General features: G+C 38.6%; 1 protein-coding gene across 1 annotated transcript in view; it reads right to left on the reverse strand.

Moving 5' to 3' along the window:
- Nucleotides 1-701: 701 nt before the first annotated feature.
- The window catches only part of ndst3 (N-deacetylase/N-sulfotransferase (heparan glucosaminyl) 3), a 74000-nt gene continuing 55008 nt past the window's right edge, over nucleotides 702-19693 (reverse strand). The window contains exons 7-14 of the mRNA XM_046842823.1: nucleotides 15371-15553; nucleotides 14827-14923; nucleotides 12453-12576; nucleotides 11275-11449; nucleotides 8842-9012; nucleotides 7545-7654; nucleotides 5356-5458; nucleotides 702-1742 (exon numbers count right to left, since the gene is read on the reverse strand). Of these exons, the coding sequence (XP_046698779.1) occupies nucleotides 1623-1742; nucleotides 5356-5458; nucleotides 7545-7654; nucleotides 8842-9012; nucleotides 11275-11449; nucleotides 12453-12576; nucleotides 14827-14923; nucleotides 15371-15553 (1083 nt within the window). The 3' untranslated portion in view covers nucleotides 702-1622. The remainder of the gene's footprint in view (nucleotides 1743-5355; nucleotides 5459-7544; nucleotides 7655-8841; nucleotides 9013-11274; nucleotides 11450-12452; nucleotides 12577-14826; nucleotides 14924-15370; nucleotides 15554-19693) is intronic.

Genomic DNA, 19693 nt, shown 5'->3' on the forward strand with positions numbered 1-19693 from the left:
TCTCTGGGCTTTGAGAAAGAATGAGGAAGGGGAAAAAAGCAAACGGGGGGGATAGATAGAGAGAGAGAGGGAGTGTGTGTGTGTGTGTGTGTGTGTGTGTGTGTGTGTGAAAGAGGAGAAACATGTTTTTCAGTGAACCGTTCCAGATTATTTTGTCCTTTTGGGTATTAAATAACACTCCTTTTCTTTCGTCTCTTCTCAGTGGGTCTCTGAGTTTTTGAGTGAAATAAAATCATCTCCATAATTAATATTTTATTTCCACCTGCCAGACTTATTTTTTGTTATAAATAATATTAATGTGCTCCTCTGTTTTTCATTTAATACACTTAACAACCTCTGGGGGTAAAAACGTCTGCCACAACAATGGGACTGCAGCGCCACCAGATGGACAGATTCCTCTATTACAACTCCACAACAAAGTGCAAAAGTTTATAGTTTCCCTCCACAAAAAAGAGAGAAAGTGAGACAGACATATACAAAATAAAATTGTCAACAATTTAACCTTCTTTTCTATTGTTCTATCTATTGTCTTATTATATTCAATATTAATTTTTTTTTTTATGTTTTTTTTTGGACATCATCTCAAAGAGGCTTCGCTGAAATGAATGGTTTTCTAATATTTACTTTAAAATAATATATATTTATTCCTAAATGCACCCCCACACACACACACACAAAAGAAAGAAAATCAAGAGAATATGTTATTAAAACATATTTCCAGTGTTTAATACATATTTATAATATATTCTGTACAGATTTCCACAGCAGTTCTGAAAAAGAAAGCTGGACATTTTCACACAGGGGAACTCTGGCCTGCGTGCACACACACACACACACACACACACACACACACGCTCAGCATTGCATCACCAGTGCGCTCTTCCATTCAGTGTTAATTCAGAATAAATGGATTTATTTCGATCTCATTGTCACTGAATACAACTTGATTTAGAAGCTCCGTTCACCTGCAGCTTCACCTCCAGAGCTGCGATCTGGACATCATCTTGCTTGCTGTTTTCTAAAAAAAAAGGTCCATGTTGAAGTGAGAAAAAAGAGAATACAAGCAGTGGTTGGCGTTGAAGAAAAAGAAAAAGTTCTTGTTGGATTTTTGCGTGTGATGAAGATGATGACCCGAGACTGAAGACTGAAGCCTGGAGCTGTAACAGTAGTTTCTGCAGCTGAGACCATCACTGAGAACTGGTTTTATTTCTGCAGCCTGTGGAAACTCAGTACCTGATTCTCATTCAGTATTAATAGAAAAAACATTGAAACCGATTATTTATTAGTTTGAGAGAGAAATGAAATGTGGCAGAATTCCCTGCTTACACCATTCGCTTTGGAATTGGGTTTGAATAAAATTATAGAATGAAACCTCTCTCTCTCTCTCTCTCTCTCTCTCTCTCTCTCTCTCTCTCTCTCTCGCTTTCTATCTTTCTCTCTTGTTCCCACTCCATTCTTCATGTATTGCCTTAGCAGTATCTCTCCCACACTCCAGCACTGCACTCACTGGCTCTCTGTCCAACATTTCTGTCCTCTTTTCCTCCGGGGTGCATTGTCCTTTTTTTATGGTCACGACCCTTGACCTTTGACCCGAAGAGCGTCGGGGGTTAGTGGAATAAATGCTACCTGACTTTTTGCAGTTCTTCACGGAGCCACGCCGGGAGAGGCTGACCGAGTCTGTGGAGGAGCTTCGACAGCTCGATGTTATGATCCCGGTAGAAGCGAGAGAGGAAAAGGCGAGACTGTGAAGAGACAGAAAGGAAATTTATTGTGTCATTAATTAATAAACAATCATGTGGCATGAACATGTGGCGCAGTGCTAAAATCTACAGTAGAGTACAGAAAAACATGGTGCGAAAAACAAAAAACATCCAAGCACCAGTTTTACAAGCTTTATTTTTTTATTTATTCAGTCAGGTTCAATCTGAAGGTCAAGCAAGCAAGCAAGCAAGCAAGCAAGCAAGCAATCTATCTATCTATCTATCTATCTATCTATCTATCTATCTATCTATCTATCTATCTATCTATCTATCTATCTATCTATCTATCTATCTATCTATCTATCGTTTTTACGAGACACATGAAAGTGTTTATATGCAGTAAACTTGGTAATGTAACAGTATGAACATTGACTTTTACCAAACATATACTGTATATAAATGTACAGATGTTCCACTTTATTTTTGTTGAAAAATCCTTCCTTAGCATGAAGAACAGCTTAACACACTCTCCACATCCTGACAGTTCATTTCTCCAAACATATAGCTGGATGTTCCTCACTAGTTGGAGATTTCTTCCTTTTTTTGTGATCCAGTTCATCCCAGAGCAGTTCAATAGGATTTAGGTGCGGTGACTGGGCAGGCCATGATACATATCACTCCAGACAACTGTTTGTTCCCTAAATAACTCTTACAGAACTCAGACGTACACTCTGGCTCAGCTTCTTGTTGTACGGTGACGTTGTTTCCTATGAGCCGCAGTCCAGACGGAATTGCATGGTGTTAAAGTATGGAATGGTTGCCATGTTGGCTCATTTTACCCGGAATAAGTCTCAAACCTTCCCTGCTCAAAAACAACCCCAAACCATAAAGTTTGACTGTGGGGGTGAGGCAGCTAACATCTCTCATGTTTGCCGTCTTACACAAGTTTTTCTGTTTAGACAAAAATGTCCAATTTGGACTCCACGGAACCTCCTTTCAGACATTTAGTAAATGTGCCATTTACCTTGTTTGCTGCATATAAAATACATAAAAGAAGACATTGTTAAAGCCCGTCACAACTGAAAAAAGGTTAATGTTTGTTGAAAACTCAGTCCTATTTTTAAACGGTTATTCTGAATTTCTTTTAGCATTTGATTATTAATGTTACAGGAAACAGCTGCTGAAGCCTGGAGCGATTTAACATTGTGTTGAGAACAGCTTTATCAAGTGCTTATGAATCTGCAGTGTGTGTGTGTGTGTGTGTGTGTGTGTGAGAAAGAGAGAGAAACACTGTGCTTGCTGCTGATTGTCATGTGGAGATCTGCATCTGAGACTGTAACAAATGAGAGCGAGAGAAACGGAGGGACAGAGAGAAATGAGAGCGAGATGAGCGCGAAATGAAGAAAAATGGCCCAGAGATGAACAGACAGATGGGTCTTATATCACTGCTGCTGTGTCCTCACACACACACACACACACACACACACACACACACACACACACACACACACACACACTGAGTCAGAGGTTACAATGTCTTGAAAAAACACCCTCCTAATTATATCAGTTATTCATTTTTTTTTTTTTTAATATAGAAATTTTGAAGGTCAAAACCAGTGTTTTTCCAACCTCAATATAATTAATAAATTAATGCATTTTTTATTCCACCTACATTTTATTGTTTTAATTTTTTATTTAGTTCAGAAAACAAATTCGATTATTTGGGAGCAATATTATAAATTCTATTTTATTCCGCTTATTTTATTTTTAACATTAACTATAAAACTCCTTTTTATTTCTATATATAAAAAAACCCTGGCCATTAAATTAACACTTTACCGCATGCCATATTGCGTGATATTGCATGATGGTTGTGGTTGTGACACAAGAATGTATGAGGGTGCCAGGATTTATGATGAATCCAGTTTAAAAAAAAAAGGTTGTACACGTGAATGTGTACGTGAGGGATTTCCTTTATATAATTAACATATACATTTTACTAAAAGAGAACATGCATAAACTTGGGGTTATGCAGGAGGACGTGTGTGAGGTGCACATCGAACAACACCACATTTTATGCGCATCTCTGAAATCGATATCTTTACATAACATGCTCAAAGCTGGAACGGGTTTTATGTAACTACTTCAGGTGTCATTTCCTGTGTGGATTCCCTACAAGTGAGGCGTCACGCCGCAGCCTGTCAGATTTATCTTATCTTTTTTCATTTCTCTACCTGCTTTATTTATTAAACATGTGACATTTTAGTGCATTCGTTCCAATTTTTCTCTTTATCCCCAAATAAACAAAACATATTCAACATGAGCTCAGCAGGGGGCGCTGCCGCTATTCACATGGTGGAACAGTTCAAGGTGCATTAGGCAAGTCTTCACATCATTAGGTGGCTCTTGGTTAAAGCAGGTGGAGCTGAAGAAGACGAACGATCGGTGAGAATGAGTTACTTAGAACATTTGAAAAGTATAACGCTCCTTTTTATCGTTTTCTAATAAACACTCATGAGTGCTAAGTAGTCAGAGTCTAATCTAATCTAATCTGATTTGATAAAGTGGTAGGTTAGTGACAAGTAAGTTCAAATCCTAGCACCACCAAGCTCCCACTCCCGGGATCTGATCGAGGCCTTCAACCCTCAAATGTTCAGATGTATAAATGATGTATAAATCTGCCAAACGCTGAAAATTTAAATGTAACATATACTAATCTAATCTAATCCGATCTGAGTCATGAGAGGGCCGAATTTGGATTTTGTTCACATCCATGAAATATTAATTAGAGTGTAAACTAAAAACATCTAAATTATTATTATTATTCAATGTGGTTTTAGATTTCTTTTTATTGTGAGATGTATATGTATTTTTTTCCCTTTTTTTTTATTTTTTATCGAATAAAAGTATAACAGCACATTGTAAAAAAAACAAAAACAAAAAACAAACTGGTTTTGTAAATTAAAACTGACTAAAATTAAAATACATTAATAATATATATGAATATAACAATTAGAAAACAATCATTAAATACAGTTGTAATTTTTGTAATAATATTTTATGGAACTTCATTTGAACATCAATCAAAATGTATTTAAAAAAAAATATTACGAACTTTACGTAGGTTACAATGTGACGTTAAAATGTTTATATTTAATTAAAAAGTGTGAAAAAAAAAAAGAGAGATTTTACATTTGCAGCTTTTACTGTGTTTGATTTAAACCCATGTGTGAACACAGAGCAGTCCGAAAATGACAAAGTGAGAAGGCGATTACACTCTAAATCGAGTTTTTTGGGGCTGCGTTTTTGTTTTTTTCATCTAAATTTGATGTGCTGCTAAACTGAATCTCAGCGGGGATCTGTAACTGCAGAAATGCATTTTTTTTTTTTTTACTAAACTAGTTTTAATGTCAATAAAGAATCCTTTCTTTCATGCCGACTCGGTGCCGTATGTGATCAGGTGACCTGCGATTTCTGAGCATAGACTTTATCCACTCATTGTTTTTTTCTGTACAACAAATGAAAGACTTCCTTTAGTATGTTTTCAGCCATGTTTCATTTTTAATCTGTTTAACCACATAGTAAATGAAGCAAAAGTCATTGCTTAGCTACTTGCTCTTATTTGCTTGTATTTTTTTTTTATATATTTCTTTACCTCAGCGTCCATAGGAGGATATTTGCGACCTTTGCTTTTGCCCAAACACTTAGTCCTGCCTCCGTCCAGCAGCTGACACCAAAAACCCTTCTGAGGATCGAATCTGTAGAAACAGAAATGGGGGGAGAGAGAGAGAGAGAGAGAGAGAGAGAGAGAAATGGAGAGAAATGAGGGATGAGAACTCAATCATGTCATCTTATTTCCAGAAGTAATTCCACCTCATATAGAAAACTTGAACACACACACACACACACACTCACACACACACACACACACACTGAGGCTGACAGATGTCAAGCGTAACCTTGTCTGGCTGTCAGAGGCGACATGCTCGGGTTTGATAAACACTGTGTGGGGGGTGTGGGGGTGTGATGGGAAGTGTGGGACGGGGTGTTAATTAGTCTGCTGCCTGAGCTGTAAACACAGATTACATGTGAACGCTTGAACTAAAGAACAGTACAAACACCCCAAAGCACGATCGATCCTGCCAACACACATTTTCCTCACACACACACACACACACACACACACACAGATTTTTTTGTTTTCTTTCTTCGAATGTCCTACAGGCTCTAAATGTGAACTCTATAAGACTGTGAAAAACACTTCCATTTTCCTCATGTGTAATTCCAGTTCTCTTTCCTAAACTGTATATTTTATTATTTTTGTTGATTAGATTGCAGCTATTATATATTGTCAATTATATATTCTTTATTCCTTATTGCTTATCCATTATATTTTTTCCCCTCATACATACACACAAAAGTTTGTGGACACCTGACCATAAGATTGAGCTTTTTGTACATCCCATTCCACATTGAGCTCCACTCTTCTGGGAAGATGTTCCACTAGATTCTGTGGAGATTTGTGTTCATTCAGACACAAGAGTGTTAGTAAAGTCATGTCGGTGAGGTGAGGAGGCTTCTGGGGTGCAGCCAGTGTTCACATTCATCCCAAATCGGTTCAATAGTGTAGGTGTTCTAGAGCAGCAGATCTTCCATTCCAACCCATGTAAAGCATATCTTCATGAGGCTTAGTGGTCCTAGTTTAAGTGAAGGCAATATTTCAGGTTTTTAAACATCCAAAGACATTTTATACAATTGTGTGTCTCGAATTTTGTGGTAATAGTTTGGGGAAGAATCACATACAGCTGGAAAAGTCCCAATTGTTTTTGTCCAGACAGACAGGCAGACAGACAGACAGACTATAAAGAACTATGAACAAAAAGTATACACACACACACACACACACACACACATTTTAATCCTTGTATTTTTATACCTTATAGTTATACACTTTATACATTTATAATACCTTTCTACTTTATATTTATTATATTTCTGTATATTCTATTTCTTTTACTTGTTGGACAGTCCTAAAAAACATTTCACTACATGTCGTACTCTGTATGAATGTGACAAATAAAATTGTATTTGATTTGATTTAATTTGATAGAATTTGAAGTTCAGCAGGGTGGTGGTAGATGGAGTGTTTATTTGTGTATATTCCAGTTTATATCACAGACCAGTTTAAATTAAAAATGTGTTTTTTTCTGTAAAAATAATTACTGTTGGTTGTTTGTTCACTACTGTAGATCACATTAGTTCCAATAGTTCCCACTGCTACCAATATTTAACAGATTTCTGGTGCCAAAAGTACCAGGACGAGGCTGTACTGTATATGTGTGCTATCTCAATGTGCATTTATGTGTGTGTGTGTGTGTGTGTGTGTGTGTGTGTGTGTGTGTGTGTGTGTGTGTGTGATGTAGATTGTGAATAATTTTTTGGCAAGATGATTATTGTCATATTAATGTGTTTTCCTGCACTGGCTCTAGAAGCCTGGAAAGCCGCTAGAGAACTGAGAGAGCTTCCAACTATCTCTTAATTAAACAGAAAGAAAAGAGAGACAAAGAAGGAAAGAAAGAGAGAAAGAGAGAGAAAATATGTAGTGAGTTGTTTTCAATTACAGGCTCCTGCTGAAGTAACGGCTCATAGCTACGATTCTCACGCCGTCATTGATCTTATCTGTAATCGAACTGGCCATGAACGAGTTAGTGTTAGTAACTAATCTATGATTATGTCACCCATTAAACATTAAATAGCTAATTACTCAATGTGTGCGCACGCGAGTGTGTGTGTGTGTGTGTGTGTGTGTGTGTGTGTGTGTGTGTGTGTGGTGCTTAAACTCACGTGAGAGCCTGCGAGTAGTTAAAGTATGGAGAGACGCCCAGGAACTTCTGCACCTCGTCCATCACGGCTGCTGGATCATTCCTGAGCTGCTGCCCATCTATTATCATCAGCTACACACACACACACACACACACACACACACACACACACACACACACACAAAAATGTAAACTACTTGTTTTTGCTTCCAATAGACGTCCATATTTTTTTACCTTCAGGAAAAGCTTTAACCTGGATTTCTATAAATCTACAGTACATACCCAAATACATATATCCATCCATCCATCCATCCATCCATCCATCCATCCATCCATCCATCTCTCTCTGTCCATCCATCCATCCATCCATCCATCCATCCATCTAGCCACCATCCATCCATCCATCCATCCATCCATCCATCCATCTCTCTCCATCCATCCATCCATCCATCCATCCATCCATCCATCCATCCATCCATCCATCCATCCATCTCTCCATCCATCCATCAAGCCACTATCCATCTGTCCTCACACACACACACACACACACACACACACACACACACACACACACACACACACACACTCACTCACACATATACAGTATATATATAAATTAATTTATGTACAGGTCGAGTGGTTACTCGCCTCCACCTCGTGCATTATAATGTTATAATGTAAAAAAAAATCTAATGTGCACCACAAATCCTCAAATAACGACAAAGTAAAATACACTTCAAAGCTGTTGTTTTTTATAATTTTAAATTCTATTTGTCATCTATTTGTATTATTTAAATTCAATGATTTGAATAATTAAGCTTTTTTCTATCCTGCATCGGCGTGAGGTGGGAATACACTCAGACAAGCATGTTTTTTGTTTTGGTTTTTTTGGAAGGAAACCTGAGAAGCCAGAGGAAACCTTTGTGGATATGGAAAGAAAAAGTGTATTTAGTGTAAAATTGAGTGTGGTTTTGTGTTCTTGGTGAAAAAAACCAAACAGATGATGGCAGGGGCAGAGCCAGCAGAGGTAGACATTGTTTATATTTTGGAAATACATGAGCTATGTAAGAAATGTAAGAATGTAAGAAAAAATTAAACACTGGAAAAATGTGACATGATGTGGATTTTTTTTTCTGCATGCATTTAAAAAAAAATATATTTTATCCAAACATTTCACACTGTGAAAACAAAGTGCAGTATACTGTGGCTATGCTATCGGTATGGATAACATCATCAGGCAATCTAGATTTCAGCATGTGTGTTGAGCGGTGTGTACTGTATATACACGTGTGTATGTGTGTGTGTGTGTGTGTGTATACCTGGCCAGGTGGGTAGTAGGTGAGCCACCTCTCCAGGTGTGTGGCATAGAGGCCGGGAATGAGGCAGCGGTTCTGCAAAGATCTTAAGTCTGATGGAGCGTGCTGATTAACTGAAATCACCTCGTAGAAGCTGTAACGAAGCGCTGCCCGGTCCTCGTGGGCCCTCTGGTGCTGCCATGGCAACCACAGACAAGAAGAAGAAAGATAGAAGAGACAGAGTGTGTTATGAGCAAAACAGGAAGTTGAAACTTATATAAAATAAAAACTGTGATGTTTACAGACGATGTATGAAAAAACCCATTGTGGTAATGCTAAAGTGCTACAAGGCCTAGCATGCATTTTGGGTAACTGTTTTTTTTTGGTGCCCATACACACACACACACACACACACACACACACACACACACACACACACACACACACACACACTTATTAAGAGGGGAAATGGGATCGAAAGCTCTTTCTCTTTTCCATGTTCTCGCTGCTGGTAATCATTGTATGCTAGGACCTCCTGAGGCATGCTGCTGATGAGATTTTTTTCTCTCTCTCCCTATTTTACTCATTCCATCTCTCTTAAAAACTCCCTTGTTCCCATTCTTTCTCTCTCTCCTTCTCTTTCTCTCTCCACACTCCCTGTTCACAGACCACCCCCCCCCCACCTCATGCTTAAGCCTTCAAGAGAAACAAACGTTGCTTTCATAAACTAATAAAGACTGCTGAAACACTACTGACTCTATTGTCAGCTTTTCATCCAGGTGCTTTTCACACAAATGTGCACGAGAAAAACGGATGGAAATTTAAAAAAAAATCACAGAAAGACTTTCCATACGAAGCTGAAGCAAAAAACAAAATCAAAAACCAGACGAAACGGCGATCAGAAGAGTAGTGATGGGAACATTGGATCACATGGCTGACTTAGATGTTTAATTTTACCATTTACCATTCACTATTCCACTCAAGATCTTTCACTCCAAACCATGTACATCATATCTTCATGAACCTTGGGGAACAATTTGTTAAAGAATCACATGTGGCTGGAAATAGTCAGGTGTCCCAATACTTTTGTCCATATGGTGTTTGATCAAACCTGACAGGATTTCAGAGAAAAATTTATAAATGCTTGACAACCTCACTGTTAACACATTCCAGCTAAGTAATGTATCATTTAATCAAGATGTCAAGATGATTCACTTCCGAATGGTCAAAATATTCACGTCCATGTCCAGCAATTTATTCTGAAAGGAGTTTGAAGTTACATTCATGCATCTTTATACTAGTCATTGAGCATGAGCAAACCTGACAGGATTACTTACAGGATTTAAAATCTTTTTAATGAAAAGAAAACGTCCATAATCTTTACTGCTAACATTAGCTAGCAAAACATGCACTAAGCTTTTCAAGTCCCATTCCCAAGGGCTCAATCTATGGTGCAAACAAGGACAGGATAACAAATGTAATTAGACCTAACAAGATTTTTTAACATATATTATTCATATAATATCAATATGATTATATTTTCCAATCCGAAAAAAATGTCTTCTATTGCTAAGCCAGCTAGTCCAACCTCCTAATTTTGTCATATTAAATGCTAATCCTGCTCGTCTTGCTAACAACTACAACGTTTTAACATTCTGATAAGAGAGGATTTTAAAATTACATTCAGAAATCTCTACTGTTAACTCCAGCCAGGACACACGTGGTCCGGATGGGATTTCTGACTAGATTTTTTAAGTTCCATTTACAAATGTTCACAAAACTTCATTTCTAATGCTAGCTGGCATATGTAAAAGAGAACAATCCTCTCTTATGTTGTAGATCGTACTCAGAAATATTTGAAGAAACGTGTTTGAGTTTGTACATGTAATATAATCCACAAAAATCAAGACACATCAGACACACTTGGGACAACATTGAAATGGGTCAAAATAGCATTTAGAACACTTAAAATCAGCAGGAAGTGACTTCTCGCCATACAACTAGCCAGATTTTCTGGTTAGCTAAGCTAATTAGCTAAAATTAAAAAATTACATTAGCTGCTAGGGTTAAATACACATTTTATTAGAATTTTTAGGGTTATCGGGATGGATATGTGAAGAAAACCTGCACACACACACACACACACACACACACACACACACACACACACACACACACACACACACCACCTCATCTTGCTGAATGAGCTCAATAAGTGAGTTTAAAAGGCAGAGAGTGTGCTGATGGTAATCTAATGTGGCATTGACTTTCGCTCCTCGCTGCATCGATCCTCCCTTTAACTAGCTACTGTTTAACCTACTGCAGCACAGAACACTCTCTCTCTCTCTCACACACACACACACACACACACACACACACACTCGACAGATAAACTGTGTAGAGATTTGACACTGGTTAATCCTGTTTCTTAGGTTCCTGTGGTGGGGGAGAGGGTACCTGGTACCAGCTGTAGGCTCGGTCAGACGGGTTGATGAGCAGAGTGAGGATTTTGGCTTTGGGTAGCAGGGCGGCCGCTCGTCTGGGCGTCTCCTCTGAAGGGAAGTAACTGGCGCTTTTCTCAAACAGGAAGTCCGTACTGACGTTTGATGGAACCGGAAAAAAATCCATGTACCTTTGAGAGGTCACACACACACATACACGTTTCCCAGTTACACAGATTTAAATTTAGTACATTGTGTTTTGTACAACAGTATTACAGTAGAGGTATTAGCAGTACAGATAATGACATCACTACATCATGTGATCCTTTTAAGGTGCTACAAGAAAAAAAAACCTGGATACACATTGTGTGTGTAAATTAGCATGTAGCCCAGTTTTAGTAAAAAAAAAATTCTGAATACGTTTTACGATTATCTCCAATGGCACAGTGGTTCAGTTATATCAAAGAACTCTGTACTACTTCTTCTTCTATTGCTTTCGGCTGCTCCCGTTAGGGGTCTTCACAGCGGATCATTTGTCTCCACACTACTCTGTCCTCTACATCTGCCTCTTTCAAACCAACCACCTGCATGTCTTCCCTCACCACATGCACAAACCTCCTCCATCTCAATCACTTCTTTCTCACTTCGTCTCCAAAATGTCCTACCTGCATAGTCCCTCTAATAAACTCATTTCTAATCCTGTCCATCCTCATCACTCCGCAACATCTTCAACTTTGCCACCTCCAGCTCCGCCTCCCGTCTTCCTGTCAATGCAACTGTCTATAAACTATTCAACAAAGCAGGTCTCACCACAGCCTTATAATCATCATTAATCATGTTGAGAGGTCTGGTGGTCAGTGAGGTGAACTACAATCATAAAGACATTAACACGCCTTCTACTTTACCCTTAACTGACTCTTTGGAAACCGCATATGAGTTGCCTTTAAAGAAGCAAGGCTCTGTAAAAATCATTTCAGGGCCAGAAAATATTTAACTGAAGCTAAAACGAAGAAACTAGTCAGACCAGTGGCTTGTAAAATGCTTTAAAGAACAATCTTGTCTGGACTGAAATGCTATAGGGTGTGAACATATAAAAAAATCTCCACCTTTAATTATATATAGTGAAGAAATCTGATGGTAATTTATTGCTTTGCTGCTTCAATTGCACACAAAGGTGTTTTTTTGTTTCTTTACCAGTCGATGCCCTTGTGGTAGTTGTTGGTGTTGAAGAACTGCACCTCCTCGAAGGTCTTAGAACTGGGGAAACTGCTCGAGACGGACGGATGCATTAGGAGGAAGAGGTAGAGCGCCGTGGTGCCTGCGAAACGAGATGGGACGAGACATGTAAACGAGGACAGATGAGGCCCTGCGCGGATAATGATAGTGTAATATGTTTAAGCGCGCTACATGGAGTCGACAGATAAAGCAAGAAGACGGAGCGAGAAGGAAACGGAGAACGGGCCGAAATCAATACTCTATTTGCAGCATGGATTTTTTTTTAGCTGTGGGTGTAAATGTGCGCATCTAAACTCGTTCAAAAAAAGGCAACGTGGACATGGATGTATGTATGTGCCTGTGAAAAAGACAGGATATGAACGTGTGTGTGTGTGTGTGTGTGTGTGTGGGAGCGAGCGAGCGTGGTATCTGTGAGTATCTGTTTGTGAGTGTCAGAACGAGAGTGGGTGAGCGAGCGTTTCATAAGTTTGTGCTGCTACGAAAACGGAGAGAGCTCAAAGCACAAACTGTCTAAGTACACTGGTGTCCTGACACCAATCAAACTCCTTTAGCTAGACAACACAACGCAACACGACACAACGCAACGCAGCGAAAGAACGAGCGTTCGCTTTCTGTCTTTTTCGCCCTTCTCCGATTCTCCATCTCTCTCCCCCAAGTGAGTCTGGCTCGTTCTCCTTCAGTGCGTCTAATGTCTCTGGCTGCACTTTCATCTTTGCTGTACAAGGTGAGATGTGACAGCAGGGATAAAGGCGAAAAACAGCTCACACACACACACAATCTTGAAGGACAACAATGAAAAAATATTTCAGCATGAGCGTAAGGAAATACCAGTGAGGACAAAAAAAACCCCAAAAAAACACGCAGACAGACAGATGGTTGATTCTTGCTGTTAAATTGGGCTGGTTAATTTTTGTTTTTCTTTTATCATCCTTTGTTTTTTCATTACAACATTAAATGAGTTCAACTTTTTTATACATACAGCTAAAAAAACTCTCCAATACATAAAAAATACATTTAAACCCGCCTGATTTAACGTCTTATTTCCTAGGTTTTCCCCTGTTTAAATCTTGATTGCTATTAGTCAGAAAAGGGTCAATCAATAAACAAGACAAATTGCAGGTTAATGTGAACACGCTTGTTTTAAATCATCTGCAGCTCACACACACCACATAAACAGATAAAAAAAGTTTTTTTTACGATTGTAGTATTTATATTATGGCTGTCAATCGATTAAAATAGTTTATCATGATTAATCACATCATTGCCGTGAATTCTTCTTCTTCTATTTCTTCTTTCTGCTTCTCCCATTAGGGGGCGCCACAGCGGATCATCCGTCTCCATACCCCCCGTTTCACTAATTATTTAGTGAAACGAAACTTAACATAGAGCATGTTTTAAAGTATTTATGCTGTTTTAAATGACGTAAATCATCAGGACATCAAAAGGAGCTATTGCTATTGTTTCATGCTCTATGTTGATTTCTATGTTTTTCTATGTTGAGCTCTATGTTTGGTTTCACTAATAATAAACATCTATTTGCATAAAGCATCAATATTTGTCCATGTACATGTTTATTAGAGTATTAAAAACTTAAGTATTAATTCAAGGTATTTAGAACAGATAGAAATTTGCAATTTAGTTAAGATAAATAATGAGTCAAATTAAATATTTTAATCGATTGACAACCCTAATATATATATATATATATATATATATATATATATATATATATATATATATATATATATATATACAGTAAATAAATACCCATAGACTATTTATTTGTTGTATATACAGAACATTTACATATTTAACTACACTTTGATCATTTGCACAGTGTTTCTATTTGCCCTTCTGCTAGTGGATTAAGGTTCTCAAAAAAAACCAAAAAAAACCCCAAAAAAAATCCATAAACTGATAAAAGATGGTATGACATTCTGCATGTACTATTATTTAGAAATAATCAACTTGCATGGTACAAGCAACTCTGCTTCACATCAGGACTCACTTAACTGCCCCGGTATTGATTATTCCCGGATATCATCATGGCCCCATGTGTTTATTTAACGGACACCCGAGTGAATAACAATAGCCACTTATTTGACTCCCTGGATGAAGAAAAAAGTAGAATTTTCAACAACGATGAAACAGTTGGCTGTATATAAAGTATTAAATTAGAGCTTTAATCAAGGCTAGCCAGGTTCCTAATCTTAGTCAGTGACATCTCTTAAATAGAAATCAAACCATTGCATGAAAACACCTATGAGAAATGGCTCGATGAAGCAAAATAAAAAAACTACCCTCTAATCCGGGACTATAATGCAATAATTACCAGTTTTCTGAGGTCCAACCACCATAAACTTGGGGAGCCTGTCACAGGTCTTCTCTTTAGACCAGATATCCTTGTGTCTCTTGTCATCACATGGGTTCTGCACAAACACACACACACACACACACACACACACACACACACACACACACACACACACACACAATCAATAGAACCATTGCACACCATATGTCCATTACAGATAGAAGGTAATCTTCAGACACAGATGGATGTGCTAGACTGTGATAATAACAAGACAAAGTGGGCCATCAGATATAACCAGGCAAAAATAAATAAAATAAACCAAATACACATATAAATACTCATATGTATCTCTATTTTTGAGGGCTGCTCTCGTATAACAAAATAACTAACCTTAAAATAAAGGCATTTTTTTTCAGAAAAATCAATGCAACTATGAAACAAAGTACGTCTCGTATTATTTTATTAAAACTAACCATAATTCTAAGGATTACTTGAACAATTTATTACCCACACACACACATACACAAACACATCTCTGTGCCACTCTCACACATGCACAGACCTGCCAGAGTGGGTTTCTCTGCTCTGGGAACAGGGTAAAATAGTGGTGTGCGAGCTGCAGAGGCGGGAGTGTGTGCAGTCTCAGATTGGTCCAGCACTTCAGGAAGTTGGCCAGGTTCACGAAAGTGTACAGACCCAATCGATCGTTCCCATAGTTAGACAGATGAGTCATGAAGATACTGATCTGCAGAACAGGAGGCAGTAGAGTGTGAGCAGATATTTGGCATTCTTATACACAGTAATGTATTTCACAAACATCAATAGATGTATTCATGAGGCATTTGCACCAATGGAACATAGACCTTTATGATTACAGTGTGGTTGTTTATGTGGCTTATAAATGTGGGTATGTAGTGTGGAAGTAGTGTGGGTTATAGGTGTGTGTGTGTGTTGGGGTAATAAAACAACATGTTGATTTAGCCTGCAGATGGCAGTAATACAGTGTCAGTGTCGTGAAATAGGAATTCCAAGTTTGCATTAAAAAAGAAATAATGTTCCTTTGGGATGAGGATGTGTGTGTATGGAGTTGATAGAGTGTACATGTGTGCCCCTAATATGGAATAAGGACAAGTTCAGGGTACAGACACGGAGCATACGCGGTGGTATCAAAAGGTTTCAAGACTCTCTCTGTTTTACGAGAAAGTACTATATTTATTAACGTTTCCACACGATCCCCTTCAAAATAGTCCCCTTGCACAGCAATACACCGCTCCCAGCATTCCTGTCACTTCTAGAACGTGTCCTGGAAGTCTTCCTTTCTGATCGTGTCAAGCACCTTCTGCTATTCGTGCTGCATCTCCTCAATGGTGTCAAAACGGATATCTTCGAGCCGGATATTCATCTTCGGGAAGACAGCGAAGTCCGCAGGGGCCGAATCTGGAGAGTAGGGTGGAAGATCATGTGGATTGTTCTCTGATGATCATCATGCACAAATCATGCTCATCGTCTTCCACTGATGTTCTTCTGCTCTTAAAGTGCATGTGCCGCTTAAAACACCTCGAACGACTCATTGCAGCATCACCGTATGTGGCAGATTTGCCCAGTTACAGGCAGAATTTCACGTTTGATCCTGGTTATAACCTGGTGTTTATGATGAAATCGCAGTGGTAGTAACGCACGTGCTCAGAATAGCACAAGTTGTCACCATTACTTTTTGATACCACCTCGTACTTTAAAACTTTGGATTTGAGACAGGATAAAAAGCCTGTATTTGAGGAAGGACAGGCTGGTTGTTAAGAGGAATCTATGTAAAAAGGGGTAGAAAGGGTACATTTGAATTAGAGGACATTTTTTAAGTTGATACATGTATTTGGGAGTGTATATATTTAGGCTGGGGATAGACTAGATTTAAGTGGCGCTGGAATATATTTGTAGGACAAGGTTATTTTTTTTTTTAAAGGAAACCTTATGTTTGAAGATATTATAGATTCAAGAAGTGAGACTATTTGAAAAGGGACATTTGGAAAGGGTTTGACTATAGTGGAGACTTAACAATGGGGTTGGCTACACTTGAGAAGAGTTAGAGCTCATTTGAAAAGGGTTAGATTACATTTGACGAGGTTTAGACTGCAATTACGGAGTGGAAGGCTACATTTCTGAAGGGTTTGACTACATTGACTTGACTTGACGTTTCAGGAAGGTCTTCTACATTTCAGGGGGGATACATTACATTAAAGAAGCGTTAGATTACACTGTAGGAGGTTTTGACTACATTTCAGACGGGGTAGATTACATTTTACAAGATTTCTGCTTCATTTCAGAAGAGTTTGACTACATTTCAGAAAGGTTAGATTACATTTCAGAAGAGTTGGACTACATTTTAGAACGGTTCACCTACAATTCAGAAGGGTTTGGCTATATTACAGAAGGGTTCAGCTCCATTTCAGGAGAGTTTGACTACATTTTAGGAGGTTTTGAATACATTTTATGGAGAGTTAGGTGCTGGATCTACTGATCGGAAGGATTTGGTTTCTTTTTGAGATTTGAAGAACATTTGGCAAGGGTTAAACTACATCTGGCCAGGGATGGTGTGTAAGGGTAAGGGGACATTTGGTGAGAGGATTTGGTGGGATCTCCAGTTCAATCAGTTGTACCTTTGGGAAAACCAATAGAGGCTCTTTGTAGAAAAGTCTATCAGACAGGGTTCCACATACAATATCACATATTAGTTTATACACATTTTTTGGATATTTATTGGTTGCTAGCTTCCAGAAATGTGTTCTTGTTGATGACATCTTATGGACAATTTGACCAAAAAGTATGAGGATGTGCCTATTGATTACCATTCCGAGTGACAAATCGTAGTTCATTCTGTACATGCCAACATAGAACGCAAAATAAATTATTATCAGGGAAAGTTCAAGTGGATACTAGCAAAAAGATGTGCACTATCTGAGCGAGCCTGGGTCAAGTGGGCGAGCTGGTGCCTAAAAAAACCAAGCATTTTCTGTGGGTGGGAATATTTCGGTCTCTCGATACTTGACGTTCATTAAAAGCAGGTACTGTGCAAGATATCTTGAGGACTGGTGCTAACCTCATAAGGCAATATCACAAACATCACACATTTCTGGGAACATATGAAGGAGCACTACAGACATATTAATGAGGAGAGCATGGGTAAAAGGTTCACATTTGGGAGAAATGTGATAAAAGACTGGGAGCATTTGGTGTTGAGATAAGGGAGAAACCGAGTACATTTATACAGGTGTATTAGAGAACACATTATGGGGTTGAAAGGGTAGAGAGAACATTTGGAGTAGAGATTGAGAAGATTTAGATTGACTCAGGGCTTGTCTTGGGAAGGATACATTTGGAGAACTTGGCTGGTTATGGGTAGATATTTGGATTTGAGAGCGCATGCCTTTTAGCTGACAAACCACAAATGCATATAAGGAGCTCTTGTGTAATGCAATTGAAGCTACAGTAACAGCAGGATCCCACTGGAAATCAGATTTTTCGCTCAAGCCATAAAAATACATGTCATAAACTAGCCAGAGAGATTTGTCAGAACGCTCAAATTATTTTCTGGTAAACATGTCCTTCAATAACCGTGTCGTATTCTGCCGAGTAATTCTTTTCAAAGATGCTCGGCGACTATGTGGTCATTCGCACCGATTGTCTTAGTGTGAAATTATGGGCAGCGTCGAAACCCCCTCCAGAGGACGTTCAATCACCGGCCGCCCCTCATCACAGTGTGGGATGATGTAAAACCGAAAGGAAGTGCTCCCTCAGCGCCTGACTTCGCTATAATTTCAATGTGGACCGCAGGGGGACGTTCACTCGCTCTCAGGGCTTTTATGATCGCGATCGATAGCGTTACCAAGGGGCCCCGCTATCTTAGAGTCTGCACTGACATTAACAAAGTCTGGTCAATAACGTTACAGGATGTTAAACTTTGCTTTCAGAATGCATTAGGGCAGAGGAGAGGAGAGGGCTGAGAAGCAAAGAAGAAAAGAGAGACGAGAAAGAGAGCGCGAAAGAAAAAGAGAAGGCTCTCCATGCTCGACTGCTTTAGGAGGTTGTAAATGTAGAGAGGGTGAAAGGGAATAAGTGGCCTAGTTTAATTTGCAGCCACCAGCCAGTACAAGAAGCCACTTACTGAGAAAGTGTAAAACGACACAACAACACACCACAGTAAATATTTCTGCTTGTGCAAATGACTCTTTTTTGTTGACTCTGTGTTTATCTTTATGCATAAAAATTAAGTTAAAGATGTAGTGAGCGCTTTAGGACTTCAAACAACAACAAATTTCCTTTTGAAAGCCACACCCCCAAACCACATGATTGACAGATACACAGTAAGTATTGTTGTTGTTTGATTGATTGGATATTCCTTCACAGAGAACTTGTTGTATATATACAAGTGGTAGCTCACTGTGCTGTAATGCATATGTGACAAGTTAAAAGCCCTTTTCGTTCTTCCTTCTTTCAGTTAATTTTTTTTGCCACAGCACTGTTTAATTCTCAAATCTCATTGGGCAGAAGATGCTATTCATAAGTCATAAGATGGTATTAATTCTTCATCGTTTCTATAGTAACCGCTCATTGGTTACATGGATGCATATTGTATTGACACACAAATACAATCGAAGCCTGATAGAAATGTTATCAGATGTAGAAGTTTTGACATGGTATCACTGTAGGACCTTAAACAATAAAACAATGGCCATGCCATTTTTTTAGACCTCCACAAAGACTGGAGAGGAAACCAAGAACTTAGCATTTTCATTTTAAATATTTGGGGTCGGAGTCTCCAGTGTCAGCACATGGGTCACATTTTTTTTGTTACGCTTATGGAAGAATCTTCAGGACAGAGGGATTTCTG

This window comes from Silurus meridionalis, chromosome 28 (genome assembly GCF_014805685.1).
Source record: "Silurus meridionalis isolate SWU-2019-XX chromosome 28, ASM1480568v1, whole genome shotgun sequence".
In the NCBI taxonomy this organism is placed as follows: Eukaryota; Metazoa; Chordata; class Actinopteri; order Siluriformes; family Siluridae; genus Silurus; species Silurus meridionalis.